This window comes from Pseudoliparis swirei, chromosome 20 (assembly GCF_029220125.1).
Source record: "Pseudoliparis swirei isolate HS2019 ecotype Mariana Trench chromosome 20, NWPU_hadal_v1, whole genome shotgun sequence".
Lineage (NCBI taxonomy): Eukaryota > Metazoa > Chordata > Actinopteri > Perciformes > Liparidae > Pseudoliparis > Pseudoliparis swirei.
This window is the reverse complement of record NC_079407.1, coordinates 22161290-22187444: the sequence shown is the minus strand read 5'-3', so window position 1 is coordinate 22187444 and position 26155 is coordinate 22161290. Positions and strand designations below refer to the sequence as shown.

The following is a 26155-nucleotide window of genomic DNA, read 5'->3' as shown; positions in this document are numbered from 1 at the left end:
CACATTGTGCGCAAGGAACGTTATTGTTCGTATTTCGTGAGAAACTGATGATCAAACACCCTCACGATCCCGACAATTCCCAAAGACCACCCCCTACTCTCAACCCAATTAATTAGACCACAGCCAAGCCACGTTTTTATTCTTAACTTAATTTTAGCATACAATCACTACATATGCGCTGTTGCGCCATTGCACGTAGTTAGTCTTAAACCAGATGTGTGACAAGTATGAAAGGCTGGATACGTCAACAAAAGTCATCAACTTGATTATACTAATATATTAATCACAACATGAATAATCCATATTATCTTAATCACAAATGTAGGCCATGCACCCCACACCACAATGTAGGTCAAGACCGGATGTTTCTGAACGACACACCCATAGCAAATCATGAAATACAATGAAACTGCTATTGGTTTTAATGAAACACACACACGCACACCCAAGTACAAAACAATAGCGTTTCACTTTCAGGACACGCTGTGATTCACGCGAGGTTTTGGAGGTGGCAGCAGCAAAAGTCCCAAAGAGCTAAGATTCCCTTACGCGTTGGAACCAGATGAGAAAAATACGACATCGTCATTTCACCACCATTTTATATCGCGCGTGGAGCAGTGAGAAGATGGAGAGGCCCAGAGAGGCGCAGGTTCCGCGTTCGTCCGCTTGGTGTCGCCAGAGATCTTCCTCTGGGGGCGAATGCGTGTTTTCTTTCCTCTGAGCAATACCCGGCAGCGCCTGCAGAGGGCGCCATCACGCACGTGTTTCACACTCGATGGAGCGTTTCAGAATAGAGAGGGAGGGGGGGAGGGGAAGGTAAGTGACTACACATAGGGGGGATGGGGGTACTTCTTTTATTTCTGGAAATATTGACATATATTCTGCACACATGGAGTTATTAGATCTTTTTTTTTTGGGGGGATTATCTGCCCGGTGGAAGTTAAGACGCACGGCGGAGCCGCGGTCTTCGCAGGGTTGTTTCCCACATATTCGCCTGTTGTGGTATCACTTCTTGATGTAAATTAAATGTGACTTCTGCTCTCTGCTGCTGCCAGTGGTGATGGTGCTGCTGCAGTGACCCAGTTTTCCCTACAGGCGCAATTAAAGCTTTCCCTGATATACCTTTGCTGAGTGACCGCAAAGGCCAGCTCGAGGGGGAAACATCAGAGTGTGAAATGCAAGTGACAAAAGCCCTGAAATAAAGTTATAATGATCCTGTGACACGTAGAAGAATGATGTCGTATCAGTTTCAGACTCATTATTACGATGAGAGTAAACAGAAACACAAGATAAGTAACGCTTCACTCCTGAGAATCAGTCCCTGTAGGAATAGCACAGTAATAACGTCACACGAAAGAAAACACTTTCTAAAAAAACACCGATGCAAATTAGAGCATGATAACTACAGCTACACTTTGGCAAAGCATGCAGAAGCATAGGCTAGTTGCAAGTCGGGTGAATTCGTAGAAAAAGAGTGAAATAAAATAGCGCTCCATCTATCGATTCATGAGGTTGTTGGCTTTCTGGTTGGCAGCGTCGATGCGGGACACGTTGAGAATAGCCTGCAGAGAAAGAGACAAAAATAGGGAAATGTGAATGAGAAACGGAACCACCGGAGCTCTCTGTCTTTCTCTCAAAGTTCAGACTTTATTGTATTGGCTAGTCAAATACACTCTTCCCAAAGCAGGCTGTGCAAGGGAGGAAAAATAGATAAATCAAACAATGGTAAAAAAATTCTAAACACAAGCATCAAAAAAACTATTCCGAAGAAAGAAAATATACGATTTGTATCCATCTCGAAACAAGCCCAATAAAACAGGAGTGTCTCTTCTTTAGTTGTAGTCCATCATGAATTACGTGAAAACCGAACTGGGTAACCTTTGAAAGCACATGCAGGGCCTGAGAAGTTGACGATGTGGACATGAAGAAGGCCCGTGGTGGTATCTAAAGGGAGACTCCAACAGGGGTTTTTTCAAATGGAAACGCCCACTCACTAAGTGAAAAACAGTGCCAAAGTAATGTAATCAGGTTATGAATAATGGAAACGCCAACGCTGAGTCACCGTCAGCTGTGCAACGTTTGGAGATACATTCATCTCATTGATTGCATGTTGACCATAGTACTGTCTGTGGGGTCATCTTGTGGCTTTAAAGAGAGCAAGATCACGGCTTCAGTTCCCCACCAGAAAAAAGGTTTTCTGTCTTGCAGGACGGCATCCTGTGTGTGAGAGGAGCAGCACCCGAGGAGTCAGGGACCAATGATGCTGTCATGCTGACTGGAGGGAGAGTCCTCTCCGCCTGGGGAGGGACGAGTGAGGCAATGTGTCTGTGTGTGTGTGGGGGGGGGGGGGGGGGTCTGGCTCCCCCGATCGGTGGGAGGGGTCCTTGAGTTTCAAACGCTTTCCTGTTTGATGTTCGTATTGTCTTTATGCCATTAATTGGTCAAATAGATTTGAGTAACTTGACACCCTGCAGTGGCTCAGTGAGAGGCAACGCTGGTGGCTAAGGGGGTAGGAGTGATCCTTGATTGCTTTATTTATTATGCTTTATTAGGATCAGAATGTTAAACACAGATCTTATATGGAGAACCTTTGAGTGAAAGCTGGATTTAAAAAATACAACCCTTTCTGACTACATACTATTATATATATGCAGTGAGGCAACGTGGTAGAAATTAATATTACCAAATCGGTAGTATAAAGTTTTTAGTCAGTGATATATGCAAATTAGGTGATATGAAGAATGTAAATTGGTGAAAAGTATTATATGTATAAATAATATATATATATTCTATATATAATATATATATATATATATATATATATATAATTGAATGTGAAAATGAATCTTGTCAATCTTGCGCTCCCGCCCACTGCAACCCTTCACAGGCAATCATGATTATTTTGTTTTCTGATTCAGTTCATTAGGACTCATTGTCTCGGTGCTGGTTCTCATCAGATTGAGTTATACATTCGTTTCAGAACTTCTGTTTGCAAACGTACATATTCCCCCGGTTGCGAAGTGAAAATAATCCTGGTAACACGTATACCGATGCTGCTCGGCTCATGTGTTTGTAGCCCGACCGTGATGTGTGGTGACACTTTGTGAAACAGATAGATAGATAGATAGATGGATACTTTATTAATCCCGAGGGAAATTGAGGTCATCCTGCTCGGTGCGGTGAATGTGGCAGCGGTACCTTTCCCTGGATGCGCTCGATCTGGACGTTCTGCGTGTTGATCTCGTTGCCCATGTCCAGGGCCATGCTCTTCAGATTCCCGATGATGCTGCCGACGTGATCCAGGTTCTCCTCCATCTCGTCCTCCCGGGCATCGTTAGTCACCCTGAGATAGAGCAGAGTAAAGAGTGTGTATATGTGTGTGTTTGTGTTTGTGTGTGTGGTTGTGTGTGTGTGTGTGTTTAGGCCCTGTGTTTGGCAACTGCCTGTATGACTGATGACCGGTGGTATTACATTACATTACACAGCTGCCTCTCCGAACACAACAGACAAGCGGCCTACAATAACAGTTCATTAACCCTCCTGTTATGTTTCTTACATACAGCCGTGATGTTCCCGGGTCAATTTGACCCGGTTAATGTTGAATCACCCAAAAGTGGTCAGAAACCAAAACCCAGAAAACGGGAACATCATCTCTGTTATATAAACCTGCAGGGGGGGTTGCAAATACATGATATATATATAGATATAGATATATTTTTTTCTAACAGTGATGACACTAAATAAGGTAAGCAGAAGAAGTTTTATACAGAAAAAGTACTTAGAAATATTTTTCCTAGATTTTCAAACTTTGAAACGGGAGGGTTAAATGCTCTCTCTCTCCCTCTCTCTCTCTCTCTCTTTCTCTCTCTACCTCCGTATGTGTCCTCCGCTCATGATCATTTGCTCCCTCTCATCTAGGACTCGAGACGACGGCGGCTGATTGGACACAACGCCGTCCTGACCGGATCCTCCACCCCAGACTGCCTTGTACGCCCCGCTCTCCTCAAAGGCTTTCAGCCTGAGAGAGAGGGAGATAGAAAGAGAAAGAGAGAGAGAGAGAAAGAGAAAGAGAAAGAGAAAGAGAAAGAGAGAGAGAGAAAGAGAGAGAGATGTCTTTGTGTCATTCACTTGAAGCACAAGAACCACACTGCCAGACTGGTCTTACAGCTGCAGTACGGACTTTGTTGTTTCATTCATTACACGGAACAAAACATGTCGTAAGATGACACCCAAACAGTTGAAAATCAATATAGCAGCAAAGCACGCAGGCAACAACAAAAACAAGGCCAGAGCAGGAACAAAAGGTGTGGTGGAAAAATGTGACACCGCCTACTTATCACAGGAGCAGAGGCCACAGCACTTGCCCAGGTCGGTCAGGTTTTTCTCTGCCTCCTTCATATCAGAGTTGATCTGATCCAAGCCCTCCTCTATACGCTCCAACTGCTCTATGAGGGGAGAGGGGGCAGGGGAGGGAACGGCAGGACAACGGTGGACACGGAGGAGGAGGAGTGGAAGGAGCAGCAGGGGAAGGAGTGGGAGAGGGGAAGGAAGGAGGTGCAGGGGGGGGTGGGGAAGGTGGAAGAGGAGGAAGAGGGGACAGGGGTGTGGGAGGTGGTAAGTGAAAAGAAAAGGAGAGATGGGGTGGAGGGGGGCGGCAAAATAAAAATCACAAACTATTTCCTGGAAGCCCAGTAGCTGAAGTCAAACGAAAAAACGAGACGCCCAAAACTAAAAAAATACACAGAAAAACGAGGCCACGCGGGCCGAGAGCGGACCGTAGTACCCAGTTCCATCGGCTCTCATAACTTTGTATTTATTTATAGACGTATTATTGAGTCATTATTTATTCTATTCATATTTGCCCAAAGTTTGATCTTAATTTGTTAAAGTGTCACTGTCCACTTTTCTTTTGAGTGCGTGTATGTTTTTTTTCTTCTTCTCACGCGTCACTATGTCCTTAAACCTCGAGGGGGAATTATTGGATATAGAAAAATCATCATGCAGAAATAACTGAGCACGACATTTTGACAAAAGATGGTTTGGATGGATGGATGGATTGATGAATGAATGGATGGATGGATTGATGGATGAATGGGTGGATGGATTGATGGATGAATGGGTGGATGGATGGATTGATGAATGAATGGATAGATTGATGGATGCATGGGTGGATGGATTGATGGATGAATGGGTGGATGGATTGATGAATGAATGGATAGATTGATGGATGCATGGGTGGATGGATTGATGAATGAATGGATAGATTGATGGATGCATGAATGGGTGGATGGATTGATGGATGCATGAATGGATGGATTGATGAATGAATGGAAGGATTTATGGATGAATGGATGGTTGGATTGATGGATGAATGGATGGATGGAGGTGTACATTGGTGTTCTTATTGTGGAACTAAATTCCAAATAAAAAAACCTTACTCAAGCTAATCTGATGGAACTGGGCACCACTGTGTTTCTTTTGTTAGGCCACTAGTTGGGTCGGGGTGTGGTTCCCGTAAACCAAGACCTACTTCCTGATTGGCCAGATACACAGACCACAGCACTGGGCCATGTCTGTCAGGTTCTTCTCAGCCTCTCTCATGTCCCTGTTGACGGAGTCCATGCCTTCCTCAATACGCTCCAACTGCTCTGTGAGGAACGGGAGTTGTACGGCACTGGGTTTAATGGGCGTGGCAGCAGTAGAGACGGACAGTACGCTGTCGATGGTTTCAGACCGACATGTTCAGACCATGCTGACGGTCCCCATAAATCAAAGCTCACATTTGAGATGTTCTCTACAACGTGTGAACTAAATAAAAGTTCCCGTGAATCATATGTTGGACTGACTGGAAATAACTCGTCCGTCCGGCAATAATCAATATTGTGTGACATTACAGCGGAATAACAAGCCGCGTTAATCCTTGTCAGACCGGAAACTGAAATGCGAGTGTGAACAACAATCAAGCTGGCAGAGATAAGAGTATTAATATAAGCAGCATCGAAAATATTAGAGCAAAACTCTCCATCTTCCATGGGAAACAGATCTTTGAGAACACAGTGAACGATGCTTAACAAAGGATCATTTAACCCTTGCGTTGCCTTCGGGTCAATTTGACCCGATTCAATGTTTCACCCTCCTGTCGCCTTCGGGTCAATATGACCCGATTCAATGTTTAACCCTCCTGTTACATTTATATTTACTAACATATTTTACCCTTGAGGTCAATATGACCCCAGCTATTAAAATCTCCAGAAAATTATTAGAATTCATATTGTTTTCCAAGTTTAAGTGTGAGGTACTTTATGTTTGTTTGTTGACTCCCGAAAGAACACCGACATTAAACATTGAATCGGGTCAAAATGACCCGAAGGCAACACAAGGGTTAAAGAGGGAACCAACAGAACTGATTACCTCCTTGTTCGTCCAGCATCACCACAGCTCTGATGCCAGCGTCTTTACTCTGCAGGAAGGAGCACATGAAACCACCCCAATACAGAATGCACGTTACTATGGAGCTGTTCTGGGACAGGATTTCTCCTCCTCCAGGCAGCCACAGGTTTCAACCCTGTAAAAATCAGCTCGCAGACACTTGCAGATCGTTAATACATATATATTTATATATACATTACCGTTCAAAAGTTTGGGGTCACTTAGAAATGTCTTTATTTTTCAAAGAAAAGCACTGTTTTTTCAATAAAGAGAACATTAATCAAAAATACACACTATACATTGTTAATGTGGTAAATGACTATTCTAGGTGGAAGTGTCTGGTTTCTAATGAAATATCTCCATAGGTGTATAGAGGCCCATTTCCATCAACTATCACTCCAGTGTTCTAATGGTACATTGTGTTTGCTAATCGCCTTAGAAGACTAATATCTGATTAGAAAACCCTTGTGCAATTATGTTAGCACAGCTGAAAACAGTTATGCTGGTGATATAAGCTATACAACTGGCCTTCCTTTGAGCTTGAAGTTTGAAGAACAAAATTAATACTTCAAATATTAATCATTATTTCTAAACTTGTCAATGTCTTGACTATATTTTATATTCAATTTTCAATTCATTTGATAAATAAAAGTGAGTTTTCATGGAAGACACGGAATTGTCTGGATGACCCCAAACTTTTGAACGGTAGTGTATATATATATATATATATATATATATATATATATATATATATATATACGTTTGCCATGTGGTGATAGCGTTCAGGTTACCAGCACCAGTCAGACATTTAAAAAACACCCTCATCAATGTTGTAAATTGTCTAATATAATAATAAACATGTAGGTCTGACCAGGATGTCGTCTTTCCTGCTGTCATCTCTGCTCTCCCTCTTGTTTTATACATGCGGAAGTCCAACATTTGCTCTCTAAAAGTTTAAAGTCAATCACATCCCAGATTATGTTTCGTCTAAAGACGTCTCTGGGTGTTTCCTCTTGTGCAAACAACAGTGGAAACACATAAATCTTTTGTAAAGATGACGCCGCTAACATACGCTCTCTCGCTAGTTATTTATTTACATATATAAAGAGATAAGTGTGTGTGTGTGTGTGTGTACCTCCTCCACCAGTTGCATCATCCGCCTTGTGCTCTCCAGGGACTGAAACACACACAATGGATGCTTCAACATACAGTTCACGCCATATACAGCCAAACATGGGATATAAGCCTATCATTAAACTTGTATAACAAAATTAAGTTGGAAAAATGAAATGGATGTTCAAGATTCAAGGTAAATCAACAGGTTTATATATCAAACTTTTGTTTATGTGAAAAACTCTTTGAACGGAGGTTAAAATTGTTTGTATTGTTTGTACAATGGTTGCATATAGTCATTATATCAACTGCTACCTGGACTTAAACCTTAAGAAAGTCAACACACAGCAGGAATAATGTACTCTGTACTCATGGAACACTCCTCTGCAGTCTTTCCACCCCTTGCTGTGTGTGAGTGTGAGTGTGTGTTTGTATGTATTGTGTAAATATCATATTAATCCCCGGGGTCTTCCTCGCCGAGGGGATGACGAGGTGAACAAATGGCATTGCCCTGCAGTAACCTTTAAACCCCTGTGGGGTGTGTCGTGTCAGTGTTTAGCCACGCCCCACGCTGAGTGGATGAGCTCATCACGTCTCCCCTGCAGACGCACTGGGAGACCAGTTGTCTCCATGGCAACCAGGTGAGCCAGGTGTCCTTACAGGGACACTCCCCTCAGACAGAGCAGTGAACAGGTGGTGAGACATCAGCAACGACGATCCCGTCTCCTGTGTGTACTTTTAGATTTATTATTAAACGCACAGCAAAATTATTATCCTAAGCAACATAATAAAAAACAATATACATATATGTATTATCTATGTATGTCTGAAAAGGTCTATGAAGAAGTACACACTGAGAGAATATTTGACATGTTGTAAATGATGATTCAGAGAGTGCATGCACCCATCAAAGATAAAGATAACGAGAAACCCAGCGTGTAACACGACACCAGCTAACCACACGCCAACAAGTCACCAGATGCTCTTCAACTACGTAATCTGTGTGATCGTTAAGCATAACGTCAAACACCAGGACGGAGACTCAGAGCCGGTTGTTTCACAGCAACAGTTGGAGTTAAATGTGTAAAGCTGGTGAACTGGACGGCGGGGGCCAAACGCCACTTCCTTTTTAACAGTGTCCGTATGGAGCCCCGCCCCCTTCTCCATAACTCAATGTCAGTAGCTCTGAGAACAGATCGTCATTAGCTCTGAGGACAGATTGGCAAGACTGTCAGTAGCTCTGAGGACAGACAACATGTTCCGATTAACTCTCATGGATTGAAAAGAAACTGTAAAAGGTTTACGACTTTTAAGATGAAACACGAACAATCTAAAAGGCTGCTTTATTGACTATAAGATAAGACGAGATAAGATGAGATAAGATAAGAGGAGACAAGATAAGACAAGATAAGATAATATAATATAAGATGAGATAAGATGAGATAATATAAGATAAGATAAGATGAGATGAGAGAAGATGAGATAATATAAGATAATATAAGATAAGATAAGACAAGATAAGATAATATAAGATAATATAAAATGAGATGAGATATAGATAAGATAATCCTTTATTAGTCCCACAGTGGGGACATTTCAGGATCAGAGTAGCGAGTGCACATTAGAGCTTTAATAAAAATAAAAGATCAAAATAAAACACAAAACACAAAAACAATACTAAATACTAAATATTAATACTAAAATACTAAATATACGGAGGAAACAATATATACAGGACTGTCTCAGAAAATTAGAATATTGTGATGAAGTTCTTTATTTTCTGTAATGCAATTAAAAAAACAAAAATGTCATGCATTCTGGATTCATTGCAAATCAACTGAAATATTGCAAGCCTTTTATTCTTTTAATATTGCTGATTATGGCTTACAGCTTAAGAAAACTCAAATATCCTATCTCTAAATATTAGAATATCATGAAAAAGTATACTAGTAGGGTATTAAACAAATCACTTGAATTGTCTAATTAACTCGAAACACCTGCAAGGGTTTCCTGAGCCTTGACAAACACTCAGCTGTTATAAATCTTTTTTTTTACTTGGTCTGAGGAAATATTAACATTTTATGAGATAGGATTTTAGAGTTTTCTTAAGCTGTAAGCCTTTAGCTCAGTGGGATAAGAGGGCCGTCCTGCAACCGCAGGGTTGTGGGTTCGATCCCCGCTCTCCCCATTAGTTGCAAGTCGAAGTGTCCTTGAGCAAGGCACTGAACCCCCAGTTGCTTCCCGGCGCTTCACCGCAGCCCACTGCTCCTTAATAATTAAGGATGGATTAAATGCAGAGAACTAATTTCCCCTTGGGGATTAATAAAAGTGTATATTCATTCTAATCAGCAATATTAAAAGAATAAAAGGCTTGCAATATTTCAGTTGATTTGTAATGAATCCAGAATGCATGACATTTTTGTTTTTTTAATTGCATTACAGAAAATAAAGAACTTTATCACAATATTCTAATTTTCTGAGACAGTCCTGTATATATACACAAGGCAGTGACCAAAGTGAATTTCCAGCAGGTTAAAGTGTCCAGGAAAATAAAGTGCTGAGTGCGGCAAGACCTCCATCGATCTGTCGCTCTTCATGAATAACATGTTAGTCAGTGGACAACAGAATGAATGGACAAAAACCTTTATAATCAATAATCAATCATTATTTAAGTTGAAATACTCAAGAACAACACTCTGCCTTCAGCTTTTCTGATCAAGGATTTGCTGTTTTTCTCCCTTTTTTGTCATTGTAAAATGTATAACTCTGGGATTTGGACCGTATACTTCCCCTCCGGCTCTGCAGGGAAGACCTTTTAAAAATTATTACCTGCCATTTTGAACACTAAGTTGACGAATTGACTCATTATTTCATAATAAAAATAGTCTTCTCAATAAAGTTATCTTCAGTTGCAGCCCTTGGCTTCAATATTCTCTCCTGGGTACAAAAACATGCATTGAGAGCTAAATAAGATGTCACGAGGAAGTGTGCGTGGGATTGGCTCAGGGCGAGAGGAGCTGACAAATTATTGTAACAATTGTTATTTTTATTATTTAATTATTCTAAATGGGGAAATCCATCTTGTAAAAGTGTATTTTCAATATTCAACAAAGCAATTACTTATAGTGGAGGGAGGACATCCAGATGTGCTCAAATAATATCCATTCCTCACCTCGTCTGTGACCTGATTTGCTCTCCTGTGCAGCTCCTGCTGCTCTGTCCGTATGGGAGGGTCCGACGCCATGTTGGGCGCCTGTACATCCATGTGTGTGTGTGTTCAGTCCCAAGTGACCAGATTAGGCTGCATCAGGTGGTTCTGGCACCTGGAGAGCAGAGTGACACCATGATTATTTATAATGACCGACAACAGAGTCGACCAGAGAGACGAGCCGACAGACATCGACAAAATAAAACTGGTGATTTACATTACATGTCATTTAGCTGACGCTTTTATCCAAAGCGACTAACAATCCTGTTACATTCATACACCGTAGATACAGCTACAGGGAGCAACTCACCGTTAAGTGTCATGCTCAAGGACACATCGACTAGGGCGGGGATTGAACCTCCAACCCCCTGATTGAAAGACGGACCTGCTGACCACTGACCCATGGTCGTCCTTTATTTCAGCAGGAGAAACCACTCGCGGCTGCTTTGTGAGTTTGCATATTAATAACCACGAGACAAATTCCATTCTCCATTTTGTTAGGTTGTAATAGTATATTTTGATATTGCACATTTACAGAGAGGTCTTATGCTTTAAATTAATACATATAGAAAGATATTGTAATAGGAAATATTAGGGAGAATATTGATATTGTTGTTAATGTGTTATGAAGCATAGGGGTACTGTCTACTCTATGTATATGTCAATGGCAAGAAGTAATGTTATGTATGTGCATGGAGTGAATGTTAGTTTAGTATTTCAGAACTGTCGGAGCCGGTTGAAGCCCGTGAAAGTGACTTCAATGCAAGCAATAATAGAGGGGACTTTTATTGTGAAAATACTTGTTTAGCGACTTGACCGGAAGTGACATTTTGACCCGGGGTTCAGTGACATTCGACCCCTCATTGTTCTAGCAGGACTTTGAACCAACGAGAAGGTGTTAAGGGTTTGACTAACCTTTGAGAATAGGTGATTGGTTGATATGCAACTAACACACGATGTACTGGGGAAATCGTTCTTTTCGTTCTGATGACCGGTTAGGCAGCAACACCTGTTTCCTTGGAACTTGTACCTGCGGAGCCCTGCATCACCACGGAACCCACGATCGTGAGCTTTTGATTATTTGTTAAACTTTCGTTTATACTCCTTGCCATTAAATACTGTTAAACTTGATTCATCGCATCCTAGTCCTGATTTCCATCGAGCGCGAAGGGCCCCATCACAACTCACTCTTTAATTTGCAGGCCGATAGATTTGTTTTCCCGTAGAGTGGCACCGTGTCACTGCAGGCTGCACTTGAACGCAGCATCCACAACGAGAGAGATCACATTACCACGGATTTAAGAGAAGTCCCAATTTTAAAGCTCAGACTCAGAGCGAGAACGTACAGTATTCATGTATTTATTTTTCCTGTGATGAACAAAAATGTACTTAAAGATAAATACAAAACATTACATTTTAATCTAATCAAGTTCATCTTGTGTTCAACCTACTGTTTTATTCTGATCACTAAATACTAACTCTTTTTGAGGAATACCGCCGCTTGTGATTTGAGTTATTGGGATGAATAAATATGACTTGCCTCCGCTTGAAATGTGGGATCGCAAACTTATTTTTCACTACTTCTGAAAAAATGAAAAAGAACACTATTTAGCGCTCTCGTGAGTGTTTACCGTATATGGCGACAGTGCCAATCATCGTCGGCTTGGAGCTGGTTTTCCTGACAACCAACCAGTTACCACCGGGCATGCCAGTTGGTTTGATAGCTGGGGGCCAGTAACTCACAACAGCTGACCTGAAACTATAACACCCTGTTCTGTTTCTCCTGTGTTCCGTGTCTCCCATGTCTCCTCTGTGTCTCCTCTCTTGATTGTTTCATTCCCTGCACCTGCCCTCAGCCACTCTTGTCTCGTTACTGTCTGATGTCGTACACCTGTTTCCCCCCTATATATTGTGTCAGTCTTTCCCTCGTCTCTTGTTGGATTGTCGTCTATAGTTCCGTGTCCTTTTCCCGTCGTCCTGTCTGTATTCCTGATCCTGCCTGTTTGACGCTGCCTGCCCTGAACCCTGATTCTCTGCCTGCCCCTTTTTGGACCTTGTTTTTGTTGTTGTAAACTTTTGCCTCATTAAAGAGCGCCTTTTTGTTATTCACGTTGAGCCCTGCCTGTTTCTCTGCGCCTCAGCCTCACCCCGTGACAAGAACCTAACTGAAACTGCCCGTTGTCTCTGACCGTCTCGGTGCATCTTCGTTCACTTTGAACAAAAAGCCGCCACATTTACGATTGAAGAGCTGCTCATCTGATATTTTAAGGGTCCTGTCTGTTTATAGAGATCTCCTGGATCTGCGAGATCCTTTCCCTTGTTAGTAGAGTTCAACAATATTTTCAGAATAAAACAAACTTCTAGTTTGACTGAAGTTATCCAAATCCAGTAAAACCAGATTCCTCCTACCAGAAAGAGTTGGAAGTGTTTAATGGTCTGTTTGTACTTATGTTGCAAATGAATAACCCTGCAATGACCCTCCTCATTTTCCTGAACACGTATGTATTGTCCAGGACTAATTTATGACTGAGTTGCCTTTTTTGTTTACAGTCTGATTGATGAAGAGTTATTTACAGCACGGTTGGCTCCCAAACCTATTCAGTATAAAAGATGAATCCCTCCTCTCCCAACAGGAGATCACACGTCCCCACCATGTGAGCGTCCAACCAGGTGTTGGATAAAAACAGAGCCCCGTGCCCACTGCAGCTCCTCCGCACACCCAACATTGTGTTATCAGACTCGAGCATTGTAATTAGGCCTAACCGCTAATCACCACCTGCTGCAATAAAGAAGGGGAAGGAGGGGCAGCAGCGAAGGAGAGAAAAGAAGAGACACTCGATGTTCTTTAGTGCGAACTGGAATCACACAAAAACAGAGATGGGATTGTAACAAAAGAATATATGGACTATTATCTGCCAGTGAGTTTTTGGTACAAAGCAATGAGACATATCCATCTCCGATATATCTCGTGCCCAAAGGTATTCAATTAATATCATGATATTTGATGCACGCTGAGAATGTGTAGTATTTTTGTTTTTCTTTTTTCGGACTGTTTAACTAATCACTTCATCAAAAGCACGAATGAAGACACTCGCAGACTTTCAAGTGCATTTGACACTGTCCAGATCTTTGATCTCTACTTCTATTAATGTACAGGGTGTGATGAGTGTAAAAGTTGACTTGAATGTTTTTAATAATCAGTCTGGATAAAAACGTGCATGCGTCCAAAGAAACAACATCCAAGTGGATCTTCGTCCTTCTGCAGATTTCTACAGATTCCGACGGAAGTTTTTTGCATTTCTGTGAATAACAACAGCAACAGATGAGCAATAAAGCCATCCGCGAGTCACCAGGCCAGATTGTTTTAGGCTCAGACAGTCAAACCGCCAACGTAGAAGGACGGTGACAGTAGAATAACACATTTCTTGTGAAGTATACTCTCCAAGCAATACGCTCTTTGCAGTTATTTCCTTGGCCAACGCAGCGCATCACCAGATGACTTCACACCGAGCGGCCACAACAGCTAGAATGTTTCTCTCCTTTCTTTTCATGACAGTCGCAATCAAAAATCGATACGTGGCCGATATGAGCATCCGAGCACCCGGGCCGCACCCCCTCTACAGCGGAGGGCTGGACCGGTTTCAGAGGCGGCCGATGGTAAACACCGAAGCCCTCCCGCCACCTGGGGCCCCATGTGACGTCACCTGTACGCGGCACGTCGCTCGGCACACCACACGGCGCTGTCCTGCTCATCGTGTGGAGAGAGCCCTCTAACGCTTGTGAACTAGTCCTAGCCTCTAAACCGGCGCGTGGCCAAACGACGGCCAGCGGGCCAACAGTGGTCATCTAAAAAGTGAAATAGAACACGATTCCTAATGAATTGCACATTGACCATCACTAGAGTGTTACACCTCCATGTCAGGATTACAGATTAACATATTGCATGTGTATGATTATTTTGTAAGCGAAGGGCTTGACCATGAACACAAATCACAGTGGCATCTTCTTCCTCTTTTTTCTTTACTTATTCACATAACATCACAGTATTTTTATGGGCACCTTTATGACATGCGCTGCATCATTATTTTAATCAAAGGTGCAGATATCATGTTAAACCCATGGGCACACCTCAGGTCTACGGGGCTCACCACAACTGTAACAGTACATTTAGCAAATGATTGACAGAAAATTAATTTGTTTTTCTGGTTGAGAGACTCTGTTTATCTGGCAGTGGTTGAAAACTACACAATGACTATTGTTTGATACGTGACATATTCTTCTGTTTTGGACCCACAGTCAAATCTAATATCTGCATTTAAATGTCATAGGCCTATTGAAGGTAATTAATCTGATAGGCAAATACAAAATGTGCAGATACACTGAATTAAAGGAAGTGAAACGGCGATGACTGGTGGGAGTTGATGATGAAATAAAAAATAAAAAAAGACCCGGGATTCGTCACAAATCCGTGTACCGGGCCGGTCCGGTCCTCAGCGATGCGCCGAGAGACACGCAGCTTCTGGACCGGGGGCTATTCTACAATTCCTAGATGGTGATTGGTTAATGAACTCCTGCGGGTGCCTTAATTCGCTTTGCATGGCGATGAGAGTTATTATATACAGGAATGAAAAAGTTGTTTACTCCATATCGTAATTTTTAAATGCGACCAAGTATATCTCAATGCCTCGCCGCGTCCACGTTGTTATCGAGCCACCAACTTGCATTGAGTTGAAGTGAACGGAAACGACGGCCGGCGGCGATACTTTAATATATTCATATGCATAAACATGAATAAAAAATAAATATGTATCTGTTGTTTGACGCAGAAACAGCCTCCTACCTTTCATATGCTCTCCTTTGGACTCTCTCGTGACTTTTTGTTCCGAATTCAAACATCCGCAGAAACCTGTTGTTCCTCCTGTTGTTTTCCCTCCTCAGCATCCTCTCTCCTCTGCACCGCCCCCCCCCCCGGGCCCCGCCCCTCACCAAACGCACCACATCACATGGTGATAATAACGGGGAATTAAAATATGTATTTACACACCTAAATGTACCATGACCAACACACATTCAGAAGTGTCTGGGTTTTAAAGATCAATAAAGATATTGTAACATTGTTCTGAGTTTATATTCGTCACCTTTGAACCTGACCTCCATCTTCATTACTGATGATATTCATGTATAAACTCAGCTGTAAAGGGACATAATTAACACCAGTAAAAACTAATTAATTACAATTGAAAACTGTGAATCTGTAAAGTTGTTCTTATTATTATTATTATGTCAGGAGACATTTCATCTCAATGAAGCTTTCCTGGTTAAATAAAAAGTGAACTTAGATAACATGTTCATGGACATGGCAACATATCAGACAAGTTAAATGTGTAATGCTGCGTTCACATGAATATTCACAACACTTCACTCGTCCGACTATTTGTGGATTATTTATTCCTTGGAAAGGGGGCGTGTCTTATCCCAGTGGAAACGGTTATAATAACCGCAATGGAAGAAATAACCATTAATTTCTGCTTTATAGCCTACTTGTTGTGGAATTCCGTCAGAACATCAGAGGCCCTTGTGTATGGCTTCATAACATCAATATATATATATATATACATACATACATATCCACAAATACATACACACTGCATGCTGTGGCCCCAAAGGAGGGCTGTTACAATGCATCACTTTAATCTCTACAACCAGTCACCCATGTGCTGTATACAACGACCTCAAGCTGCCACCTGCTGCCAACTTTATGGAAGTTTTTTTTTCCAATTTTTTTTTTTACCTGGAGGCTCCTTTCTGCCACATTGAAAGTAAAACATCGGAACTACCCTTTTTTTTTTTTTTTAATGAACAGGAAAATATATATATATTTATATATATGTATAAAAATCACCCAGAAGAAGTTGTCACACTCACAAACTAGCCGAGCCAACACTTAATTGTCAGTTGTGTCACTTTATTCGGTTTCTGATTCTAAAAAATGAAGACATTTAAAACGTTCCCCACAAAAATATGAAACAAAAGCATTCCAGCTCCACTTTGGTCCGAGTTTGATTCTTCACCTTCACTTTAGCTCCAACGCTGACATTGTGGTCCTGTTACCGTGATGACAAGGGGCGGGGGGCCTTCAAACACTATTGCACATCCACAAGCACACACATACACAACAAACACACACACACACACACACAGACAATGAGAGGGAGTGAGGGAGGAGATGATAAAAGAGAAGGTGTTTTTGTTGCCGGGCAGCTTCCCTCCAATGCTTTATGAGTACATCGTCAGCTGAAGCCACTGAGAGACAGAAACAGACACGGGGTTAAGGTCAGAGCAGCTCTGCAAAGTCAGGTATATTATAATATGAGATAATATATATATATATATAAGATAAGATAATTCTTTATTAGTCCCATATTATCAGAACACCAGAGGTTTTTCACTCATCAATGGGCAAAAAGCAATGTATTTAGCTCCTTGTGAAAATACCCCACTACAAGTACAAGTTCTGCATTCAAAATGTTACTGAAGTAAAAGTAAAATGTGAAGTTAAAGTAGTTAAATTAAAAGTACTGACTGTCCAATAACATGCTCCCTGTCAGTGTTTCTGGATTAAAATAACTGTGTGTGTTGCATTTCAGCTGTTTTTAACTCGTTAAGATACAGTCAGCTGGTTTAATCTATAGCGATCTATCATATTCTATATAAAATCATCATATACCAGAGGGGATAAGGCTCGCAGAATCAGTAACTTTGTTTAAATCACTTCTTAAAACCCATTTTTATAGAACAGCTTTTAAGTGATCGTCCTTTTATGCAGTTCTTTGGTTCCCCTAATTTAGTTTGTCTGTTTTTTATTTTATATCTTACCACTCTCTTTGTTTAGCCTTGATTCTCTGTAGAGCAATTTGTAAACGTTGTTTTTAAAAGGTGCTATATAAATAAAGTTATTATTATATGTTCGTATCTCCAAAGAAGAACAAACAGCCTGTGATGACCGAAGAGGCTTTTCAAGGGTTCACCTCGCTGAAGGAAGAGGAGGATTTTATCAACACACAAAGGAAAGTGGAGTAAAAGCTACTCAATTACAGTACTCGAGTAAAAGTACATACACGGAGTCCTAAAATCATTCCACCACTGGTTATTTCCAAACCCTATTGGTTTATGGGGTTTATAGTTCCAGGTTTATTTTCTTCCTAAACACTCATTTTACTGCTCGGCTTCTTTCCTCCAGATGACAGAAGGTCTGACTTGATACAAATGTTAAACACACTCATATGTGTCTTTTAAAATGATGACAAAAATGAATCCATCTCTCTTTTTGTTGACAGTTCATATTGTCCTAAAATACAACTAGAGTCAAAACTCAGAGAAACGAATCAGAAAGTATCAGATATGACTCAATGGTGTCATATGAGCATTATTATGAGAAGTACATTAGTCAATTTGATCCTTTTTCTTTCCTCTTCTCCCTTTTTACTGCGACCGCGGCACTAACGTTTCCCCTCGGATGGATGAAGTTGTATCTGATCTTAATTTATGTTGATTGACTGAAAGTAAAGAAGAGTGACGTGAGCTGGTTACCTCCTTGATGTCCAGGTCGATGGAGCCACTGTTGTCCTTATCCAGGGTCTTAAAGGCTCCTGCAGAACACACACACACACACACACACACCTCATTTACCACGTCTGATGACTTTTATGATTAAAAAAAATATTTAAGTGAAAATGGTCTATTTTAAAGATTTAAAAGATTGACAAATTGAAAACTCTTTTTTTAAAAGTAAAGAGTCATCACTACACAGATTTAATTCCCATCATTTACTGGACGTCAAATGAAGCCATCGCACTCTGGCAAATCCATATTATCAGAGAGAGACTCACTGCACATGGCGTCCAGTCGCACCAGGCAGCCGACGAAATTGTCGAAGTCCATGCTGCCGTGTTCATCGCTATAGCGACGGATAATCAGCTTGTAGAGCTGGTCATTCAGAGGGAAACCTGCAAACACACAGTTCGTTGGAGACGCCACACTGATGTTCCTGGTTATTTAAAACACACACACACACACACACACACTTTCTCACCTGCAGCCTGGAAGGCATTTGGCAGCTCATCAAAGCCGATTGTACCTGAACCATCTGCATCGTATTTTAAATAGATCGCCTAGAGGACAAACAACACAAACGCTTTTCACTGGTATGCAAGTGATGTGAAGAAGTGGGTCAGAATAAAGGAGAAGACCAACGGACCTGCCACTTCTTGATGTTGTTCCACATGTATTTGAACTCGTGGAAGCCGAGTTTACCTGTGCTGTCACTCTGAAGGGCGTCAGGTCAAAGGTCAAACTCACAAGCAAAAGCAGAATACTTTTTCATATTTACGAGTTTTATACCATCTGTTAAGACAGAGCTCGAATAAACAACGAAAGATACAATTACATTACATTACATGTCATTTAGCAGACGCTTTCATCCAAAGCGACTTACATTAAGTGCATCAACCAAGAGTACAAACTCAGAACAACAAGAATCCAGAAAGCAACATTTCTTCAATTACTACGACTGCTGCTTCTTCTTCTACCACTGCTTATGCTATCACTACTTATAGTTTATAATCTACAACAACTATGAACCATGGGGAGTTTTATTTGATTGAATACTGCTGTTGATAGTGTAACACCGACTATTACTTACATTACTGCTATTGCTTCTGCTACTAGGCTACTACTACTAGTGCTAGTAGGCCTACTGCCACTACAGCTGTTACTACTACTGAGGTCTTGGGGCAGGGATGTCGTATGTACAGATTGTAAAGCCCTCTGAGGCAAATTAGTAATTTGTGATATTGGACTATACAAATAAACTTAATTGAACTACTACTACTACAGCTGTAACTACTGTAACTGCGTTGGCCCCATGTCCAGCTGAAGGATACGTCCATGACCGCGACCATGCTCCTGCAGGACTCGATGCTGAAACCGTCGGTCTTCAGGTTTTCATCTGAAACCAACATGAACGGGTTCAACCTTCAAATGAATTACAGTCAGCAGGAAACACTGGAACACATTCTCTGTTTAGGCGATGACATCTCAGCTGGTAGAACAGTTGCCGTGAGAACAACAGGAAGAGGATGGCCAGACAGAAGGAACACCTTCATGTAGAGCAGACTCACGATTGCCAAGGACTTTGTTGAGGATGTTCATCAGCTCGTTGGGGCTCACCTCCATGTCCTGTTGACGCACAAACACACACACACACACAGTTCAGAAAAATAGTGTCCGTGCTCAGATTGCTTCTTTCCACAGAGGAAACCCAAACAAAGTGAGTCACAGCTGATCGGAGCGGGGCTCAAACTCAAGCTGTTTCCTTTGACTTCCTTTGATATTTTTCCAGCATCTGACTCACGTCTGAAAAAAAACTAAAAGCTCAGAACAAATCTCAAACGTTCTCCCTGTTGCCCAAGCACCGTGTTTATTCTCTGAAATGGGCCAGGGGGTTAGTTGGTTATGAGGAAACCGTCTTGTGTTTTCTCGGTCTTGACAAAAACTTGTCGTGACCTTTGACCTCAAAATAGTCGAACAATACTGCCACCAAGTGGTGACCCACGGTAAGCCAAAGAAAATGACAAGACTACAACTTTGAAGTTGAAGGACAGTTCTCCCTTTAAACATGAACCTCTGGATGATTTAAGTTTGCTTATCATTTATTTATTTTGTTTCGAAAGATGGAAACACACAATATTCCTCCTTCAAACTCAACTTCAATACATCCGGACAGCATCGAGGTCCGTGCCGGTCGTGGAATTCCTGCTACCGACTACGCCACTGTCCTGTTGAGACTCCGCCCACTGTTGAGACTCCGCCCACTCCTCCTCTCTACCGCCATCTGTCTGATGGATCGTGGAGGTCTCCATCGTGGAATATGCCGACTATGAACTATTCATACACTCTGTCATATTCATTGAATGTATTTAAACTCTAAATCTGTCCTTCTGTACACATTACATCTATTGCATCTGTCCATCCTAGGAGAGGGATCCTCCTCTGTTGCTCTCCTGAAGGTTTCTTCCCTTTTTTCCCTCTGAAGGGATATTTGGGAGTTTTTCCTGGTCCGATGTGAGGTTTTGGGGCAGGGATGTCTATGTGTACAGATTGTAAAGCACTCCGAGACACATTTATAATTTGTGAAATTGGGCTATACAAATAAACTGAATTGAATTGAATTGTTAGAGATTGACCACAACGGACTCCACCTTCAAAAGTCACTGTTCACATAACTCCGCTCGGCCAGGTGGGTGGGGTTACTTTACTACAACCATCCTTCATTACTACTGTTGGTTTAAAAAACACCCGCTGACAGCGGGCGGAGTACTGGTCTAACTGGTGTGTCCCTCTGATGAGTCAGAGAAAACCTCAGACACACACACACACACACACACATACATAGACACACACACACCCCTCAGGCTTGGGTGCCGCCCTGCCAGACAATGGTAGGAATGCAGAGAAAGAGCTCTCTTTCTCTCAGGCCAACACTCCCATGAGCCGACGACAATCAATGGATTCACTGTTTATCTTTGACAACACTCGAGTTCTGAAGTCCAGCTGATTACGGCCATGTTGGTTATGAGAGTCGAGTCTTCCACCGCCTCCCTCAATGCCCCAGCATGGGAGGGGAAAGCCATGTTTCTAGCTTTCTCTTCTCTCTCCGATTTAATTTCCCAAGGCTGGGAGTCACGTCTCTACTCGATGCGCATCGTAAGGCTTCCCGACTGACGTCTGCTCCGTCTGGAGAACTCTCCATGCCCGTTTCTGGACACATTCTGTCAGTGTGACATGGAAACACAGAGATTCTGCTCAGTTTTCAGCCTCAAAATGCTCCAAAAGGTCGACGTAGTTTGGAAGACAGAGTTCCGAGTCACATCGTGATCCCTCCGACTCGCTCTTCAATTCCATATTGGGGCCAATACAGGGGTTGCCACATTGTTTTGTTTCTCGGCTTCGATGCTATTAATTCAGCTGCCCAGTATTTCACGATGTAAAGCTGATGCTTTTAACTGAATTGAAACTAGGTCTGCTCAATATATCGCTTTTGTTTTTATTGTCATAGGGATGTTCAGTTGAGCAATAAACAGAGAAAAAAAATACCACTTTCCACTTTACAGTCACAACATTAAATTCCATTCTGTCCGGAGGCACTATTTTGTCTTCTTGTTATTTTGCCGGTTGGCAGCCATATTATTGCTGCATTACCGCCACTATTTTATTTGATATGTCGTTAACTGTTTGGCCAATCAGACGTTTATCGCCAACATCACAACGTTTAGTTAGTTGATTGTGTCATTAGAAATGTCCACTTTAAAATCTATGTTTGTGTCTGTTATCATAGGTGCGTTTTGTACTCTGTTCAATGTTACATTTGAATTCATTCCTGTAAAGTGTTTTAAATTCTTTTAGTGGCGGTTTGAGAACAGCTGAGAGACAGAACCTGCCGGGCGAGATGGTGATGAGCGAGTAGGAAGCAGAGCGAGGAGGGGACGGCGGAGGGTGGAGTTTGGAATGCAGTCGACAGCAGGCAGACAGGTGTGGCGAGGCGATCAGGTGAGAAGCAGAGGGCACTCAGAGAGAGAGAGAGAGATGCATCTTTAGGAAACCGTTTCCTTCAATGCAAACAAGAAACTCCTGAATCAGGGCGCAGCGGAACGCTTCCTCCCTCTGACTCGAGAGAGACGGAGGCGTAGAAAGTCACAACGTAGATCACCGCCATGAAATGTTAAGCATGCGGACACATTTTTCAAAGACACGATTCGTTTGCACCGTCGGCTGTCCTAAACCGACCTTTGGGAATGCCCCAAACACGCGCATGCACACTAAAACCGGGCTATTTAACTGCATGCTAGCGTGAAAAGGGTTAACCCGGTTGAAAAAAGATGTGTTTTGAGGCGGGACTGGAATGAGGTGAGGGAATCAGAGTCTCTGATGAGAATTGGGAGTTACATGAGAATGAAAGGTGCACACAGCGTGAGACTGGGAGTGAGACGTGGTGTAAACACGGAGCACACGGGACAAAACATCCACGACGGTGGGCTCACCTCTCCGGCCAGCTGCTTGAAAACTCTCCGAAACTTGTTCTCCTCTTCGTTCTCGTGGGAATCGCCAAAGTTCAGAGGTCTGCGAGGAGGAGGCTGCAGACACACACAGACATTACTGTTAATCAAAAATAAGGGCAAAGTTCAAATTTAAGAGCAACTCTCAAGTGATCACATGATTAATCACAGCCAATCGGACACAAGGATTTAACCTACGTCTGCTATATTGTTCATTCTATACTAAATAACATTCGAAATTGAATATATTCATAACTAGGGCTGTCCCAACATTTGATTTGAACTGTGGGCAAAATAATTTGATTCTTTAGGCGGAAATGATAATAATAATGAATATCATCACCTTCTCGTTATTGTTGGTGAAGTTTAAATATTCAAATTGGGACGAACTAATCGGAAGTTGGCTGAGATGGACACAAAAACGAAGTGGAACAGGAAGAGGAGGCGTGTCAGAGAAATCCCACGAGAAGGGAAGTTTACTGCCACGCCGTCAGGTTCGCCGGATGAAGATGCAAAAAAGTGAACAAGCGACGGCAGTCTGAATCATACGGAACGCTGGATCTTGTAAAAAGTTTCATAACTAATTTTCATTCTTGAGCTTTATTTTAGTAATTATTTGTAGCAGTTTGATAAATACTGGACTGTGCCCTGGTTTTGTGTCGTTTCAAGCCTTGACATTTGCCACTTGAATACATTCTACCAAAGCCACATTTTAAAATCGTGCATTTCCATCGTCCGACACCGTGACATATTTGGGTCTGAAGAGAATATTAAGTGAGCAAAGACAACATCCGTGGAGCACACGGTCTAATCGCAGATTGAGAGGATTTGTGAGTGTCAGGTGGATCTTCTGCGGCTCCATCGGGTTTCACACTCACAGGGTCTGAGGTCTTGAACTGACTCGGGTCGAAGTCGCTGTCGGAAGAAAAGAAAGACAAGAGACATGAGTCAGAGAGCCGCTGTGAAGACGTCATGATGTGCATCCAGCACAGAGGGAGTCACATGGTTAGCATAGCTTAGCACAAAGACTGGAAGCAGTTAGGTCTGCCGAGCCCCATCGAAAGAAAAGGGAAATACAGAAAAAGATCTGTTGTGTGCTTACCTCACAACATCAATGATGCCTTTGATTAAGCTCCTTGCAAAAAACATGTTGCCGTATGTCTGAGAGGGAGACGGAGAGAAAACGTTAGGAATACACAAATAAATAAAAGTTGTTTATACATAAACTACATAATGATGCACAACACATGTATGACCTTTAAAATGTAATACAGCCCTGAAACAATACTTGATGGACATAATGTCAACGAATGACAGTTGAGAATCACTAATGGAGACTCTTTGGGCCCTGTTCTTACAGACTTTGGTTCACAATTAAACAATCAATAGATTGAATAAATATTTTAAATATCATAGCTTTTCGAGTAAAATAAAACGTATGCAATTATAAAATATAATTATTTTTTTACAATAACAGAACTATTCTAAATTCTAGTGGTGTGAAAATGTGTCGAGACTTTTGCAGTCTTGAATATTTAAAGAAAAGTAATAATCATGAACATACACAATGACATCATGCAGTGTATACTATGATGATTCTGCTGACTTCAAAGCTCATGATAAATACAAAGAATGCATGTCAGGTGGTACATGTATACAAGTACTTCTACTGTATGTGTCCTATTAATGCTGCTACTTCATCACAACACATTTTAGAGGAGAGGAATATTGTACTTTTTACCCCTCTGCACTTATTTCAAAGTCGCAGCGACTGCTCACTTTGCAGATTAATATTTTACATAATGAAAAACACAATGGGTTCATCAGTAATAAATGTATTGATATAGACTAAACTACCAAACAGTATATTCAGTTTATCATCAGAGCATCCAGAAGATGTCATATACTCAACAAATTATTTACAAATGACAATCAATCAAAGTGGTTGCTAAATAGTTTTGTTGAATTAATCAATTAATTATAGCAGCGCTAATATAAAAATAGTTGAGCAACTGGTTTTACCTGAGTATGCACCCAGTAATTATATATACACGTATATATATATATATCATAACAATTTGTAGGGAGGTGTTCTGCATAAGGAATGCTTTTAGTTTGAAAGGTCTCTTTTCGGTACTATGAAGGAGGCTTCTCTGACTCAGCAGCTTTCTCCATGTTACTATGTCAACAGTGGATCTGACTGGAGTGCACTTCACTGCCTCCTTGTTCACTCCAGTCAAGGCAAACTGTAAACATGCACAACTGGAGCATTTAGTCCACCGCCATATTCTTTTTTTATTTAGTTGTTTTACTCTTCCGCCACTAAAGACAGGAGTGAACGAAATAAATATGCAAACCCTGTATCTTAATATAATCTATACAGCGTCAGGTTTCAGCAGAGAAACAGACCCACACACACACACACACACAAAAACACCCACACACACACACACACACACACACACACACACACACACACACACACACACACACACACACACACACACACACACACACACACACACACACACACACACACACACACAAAAACAAAAACACCCACACACACACACTTCATAAAACCAGCACACACGACGGACAGTTCATCAAACATACATCAGACCAAAGTAAACACTCTTAAAACATGAAGGACAAGAAGTTTGTATCACTTACTCGTGCTTCTGCCGAAGAGAGAGAGAGAGAGCGCGGAGTGTCTGAGAGAGGTAAAGATACACTGAAGGAGAGAGGAAGAGAGTGGGATAATCCGGCACAGGGCACTCCCAGAGACCAACAAAACCAGTTGAGCTAAAAGATCCAAGTTCTTTCTCAATGCATCATCACCCAGCCCCCGCCCAACCCAGCCACACGCACACATGCGCGCGCACACACAGGCCGGGAGAATCGGCCTCCAGGTCCTAACGCCCACCCTGTTTCTGAAGCGCAAACATTCAGTGGACACAGATAATGGTGCATTTAGGGGTCAGCGAGAAAGCTCGGACAATAGCACCCGTAAGCTATTTTTGGATGGGAATTCCTCAATTCCGATTTCGTGACTGATTTTTATTAACCAGTTTACGTTGTTGCCGTTGTGTGTATTTGTTTATGGCACCGTAGTGATATTGATTAATTACTGAACGGGCCAACCGGGCACAGGCCCAGAGGTTCCCATGGCCTTCCCCCTGCAAAACGTTACCAAATAGACGTGTACCTACTACCAACCATGAAAATAACACAAAACAACTGGAATTAGATGCAAAATGACTACAAGGAGACACAAAACAACTTCAATAAG

At 41.8% G+C, this 26155-nt stretch overlaps 2 protein-coding genes across 3 annotated transcripts; both read right to left on the bottom strand.

Annotated features, from left to right (window-relative positions):
• Positions 1–122: 122 nt before the first annotated feature.
• On the bottom strand, positions 123–15624 carry zgc:101731 (SNARE_SNAP25N and SNARE_SNAP23C domain-containing protein). 2 transcript variants are annotated; one of them, XM_056440466.1, is made up of 8 exons: positions 15591–15624; positions 10715–10865; positions 7565–7606; positions 6412–6460; positions 4334–4445; positions 3872–4018; positions 3199–3343; positions 123–1562 (listed from the first exon to the last, which is right to left on the bottom strand). In XM_056440466.1, the coding sequence occupies exons 2-8, from the start codon at positions 10805–10807 to the stop codon at positions 1497–1499; spliced, it is 654 nt and encodes a 217-aa protein (XP_056296441.1). In that variant the 5' UTR covers positions 10808–10865; positions 15591–15624; the 3' UTR covers positions 123–1496. The 2 variants fall into 2 exon arrangements, with proteins under 2 accessions (XP_056296441.1, XP_056296442.1); XM_056440467.1 differs by lacking the exon at positions 15591–15624 and having other exon boundaries at positions 10715–10890.
• Positions 15625–16694: 1070 nt separating this feature from the next.
• On the bottom strand, positions 16695–25682 carry capns1b (calpain, small subunit 1 b). The gene is made up of 11 exons (XM_056440468.1): positions 25537–25682; positions 23966–24024; positions 23742–23778; positions 22849–22941; positions 19930–19987; positions 19693–19757; positions 19008–19076; positions 18843–18921; positions 18640–18756; positions 18341–18399; positions 16695–17053 (listed from the first exon to the last, which is right to left on the bottom strand). Exons 2-11 carry the CDS (start codon positions 24010–24012, stop codon positions 17027–17029), a joined length of 651 nt encoding a protein of 216 aa, XP_056296443.1. The 5' UTR covers positions 24013–24024; positions 25537–25682; the 3' UTR covers positions 16695–17026.
• Positions 25683–26155: the final 473 nt, after the last annotated feature.

Coding starts and splice junctions, on each gene's coding strand:
- zgc:101731 (XM_056440466.1), bottom strand. CDS start 10,807: ATGGATGTACAGGCGCCCAACATGGCGTCGGACCCTCCCATACGGACA. Junction 6,461..7,564: donor TGATGCAACTGGTGGAGGAG/GTACACACACAC, acceptor TCCTTCCTGCAG/AGTAAAGACGCTGGCATCAG. Junction 1,563..3,198: donor TCGAGCGCATCCAGGGAAAG/GTACCGCTGCCA, acceptor CTTTCTCTGCAG/GCTATTCTCAACGTGTCCCG.
- capns1b (XM_056440468.1), bottom strand. CDS start 24,012: ATGTTTTTTGCAAGGAGCTTAATCAAAGGCATCATTGATGTTGTGAG. Junction 19,988..22,848: donor TCAAGCAGCTGGCCGGAGAG/GTGAGCCCACCG, acceptor GTGCGTCAACAG/GACATGGAGGTGAGCCCCAA. Junction 19,077..19,692: donor GCATGGTCGCGGTCATGGAC/GTATCCTTCAGC, acceptor GACGCCCTTCAG/AGTGACAGCACAGGTAAACT.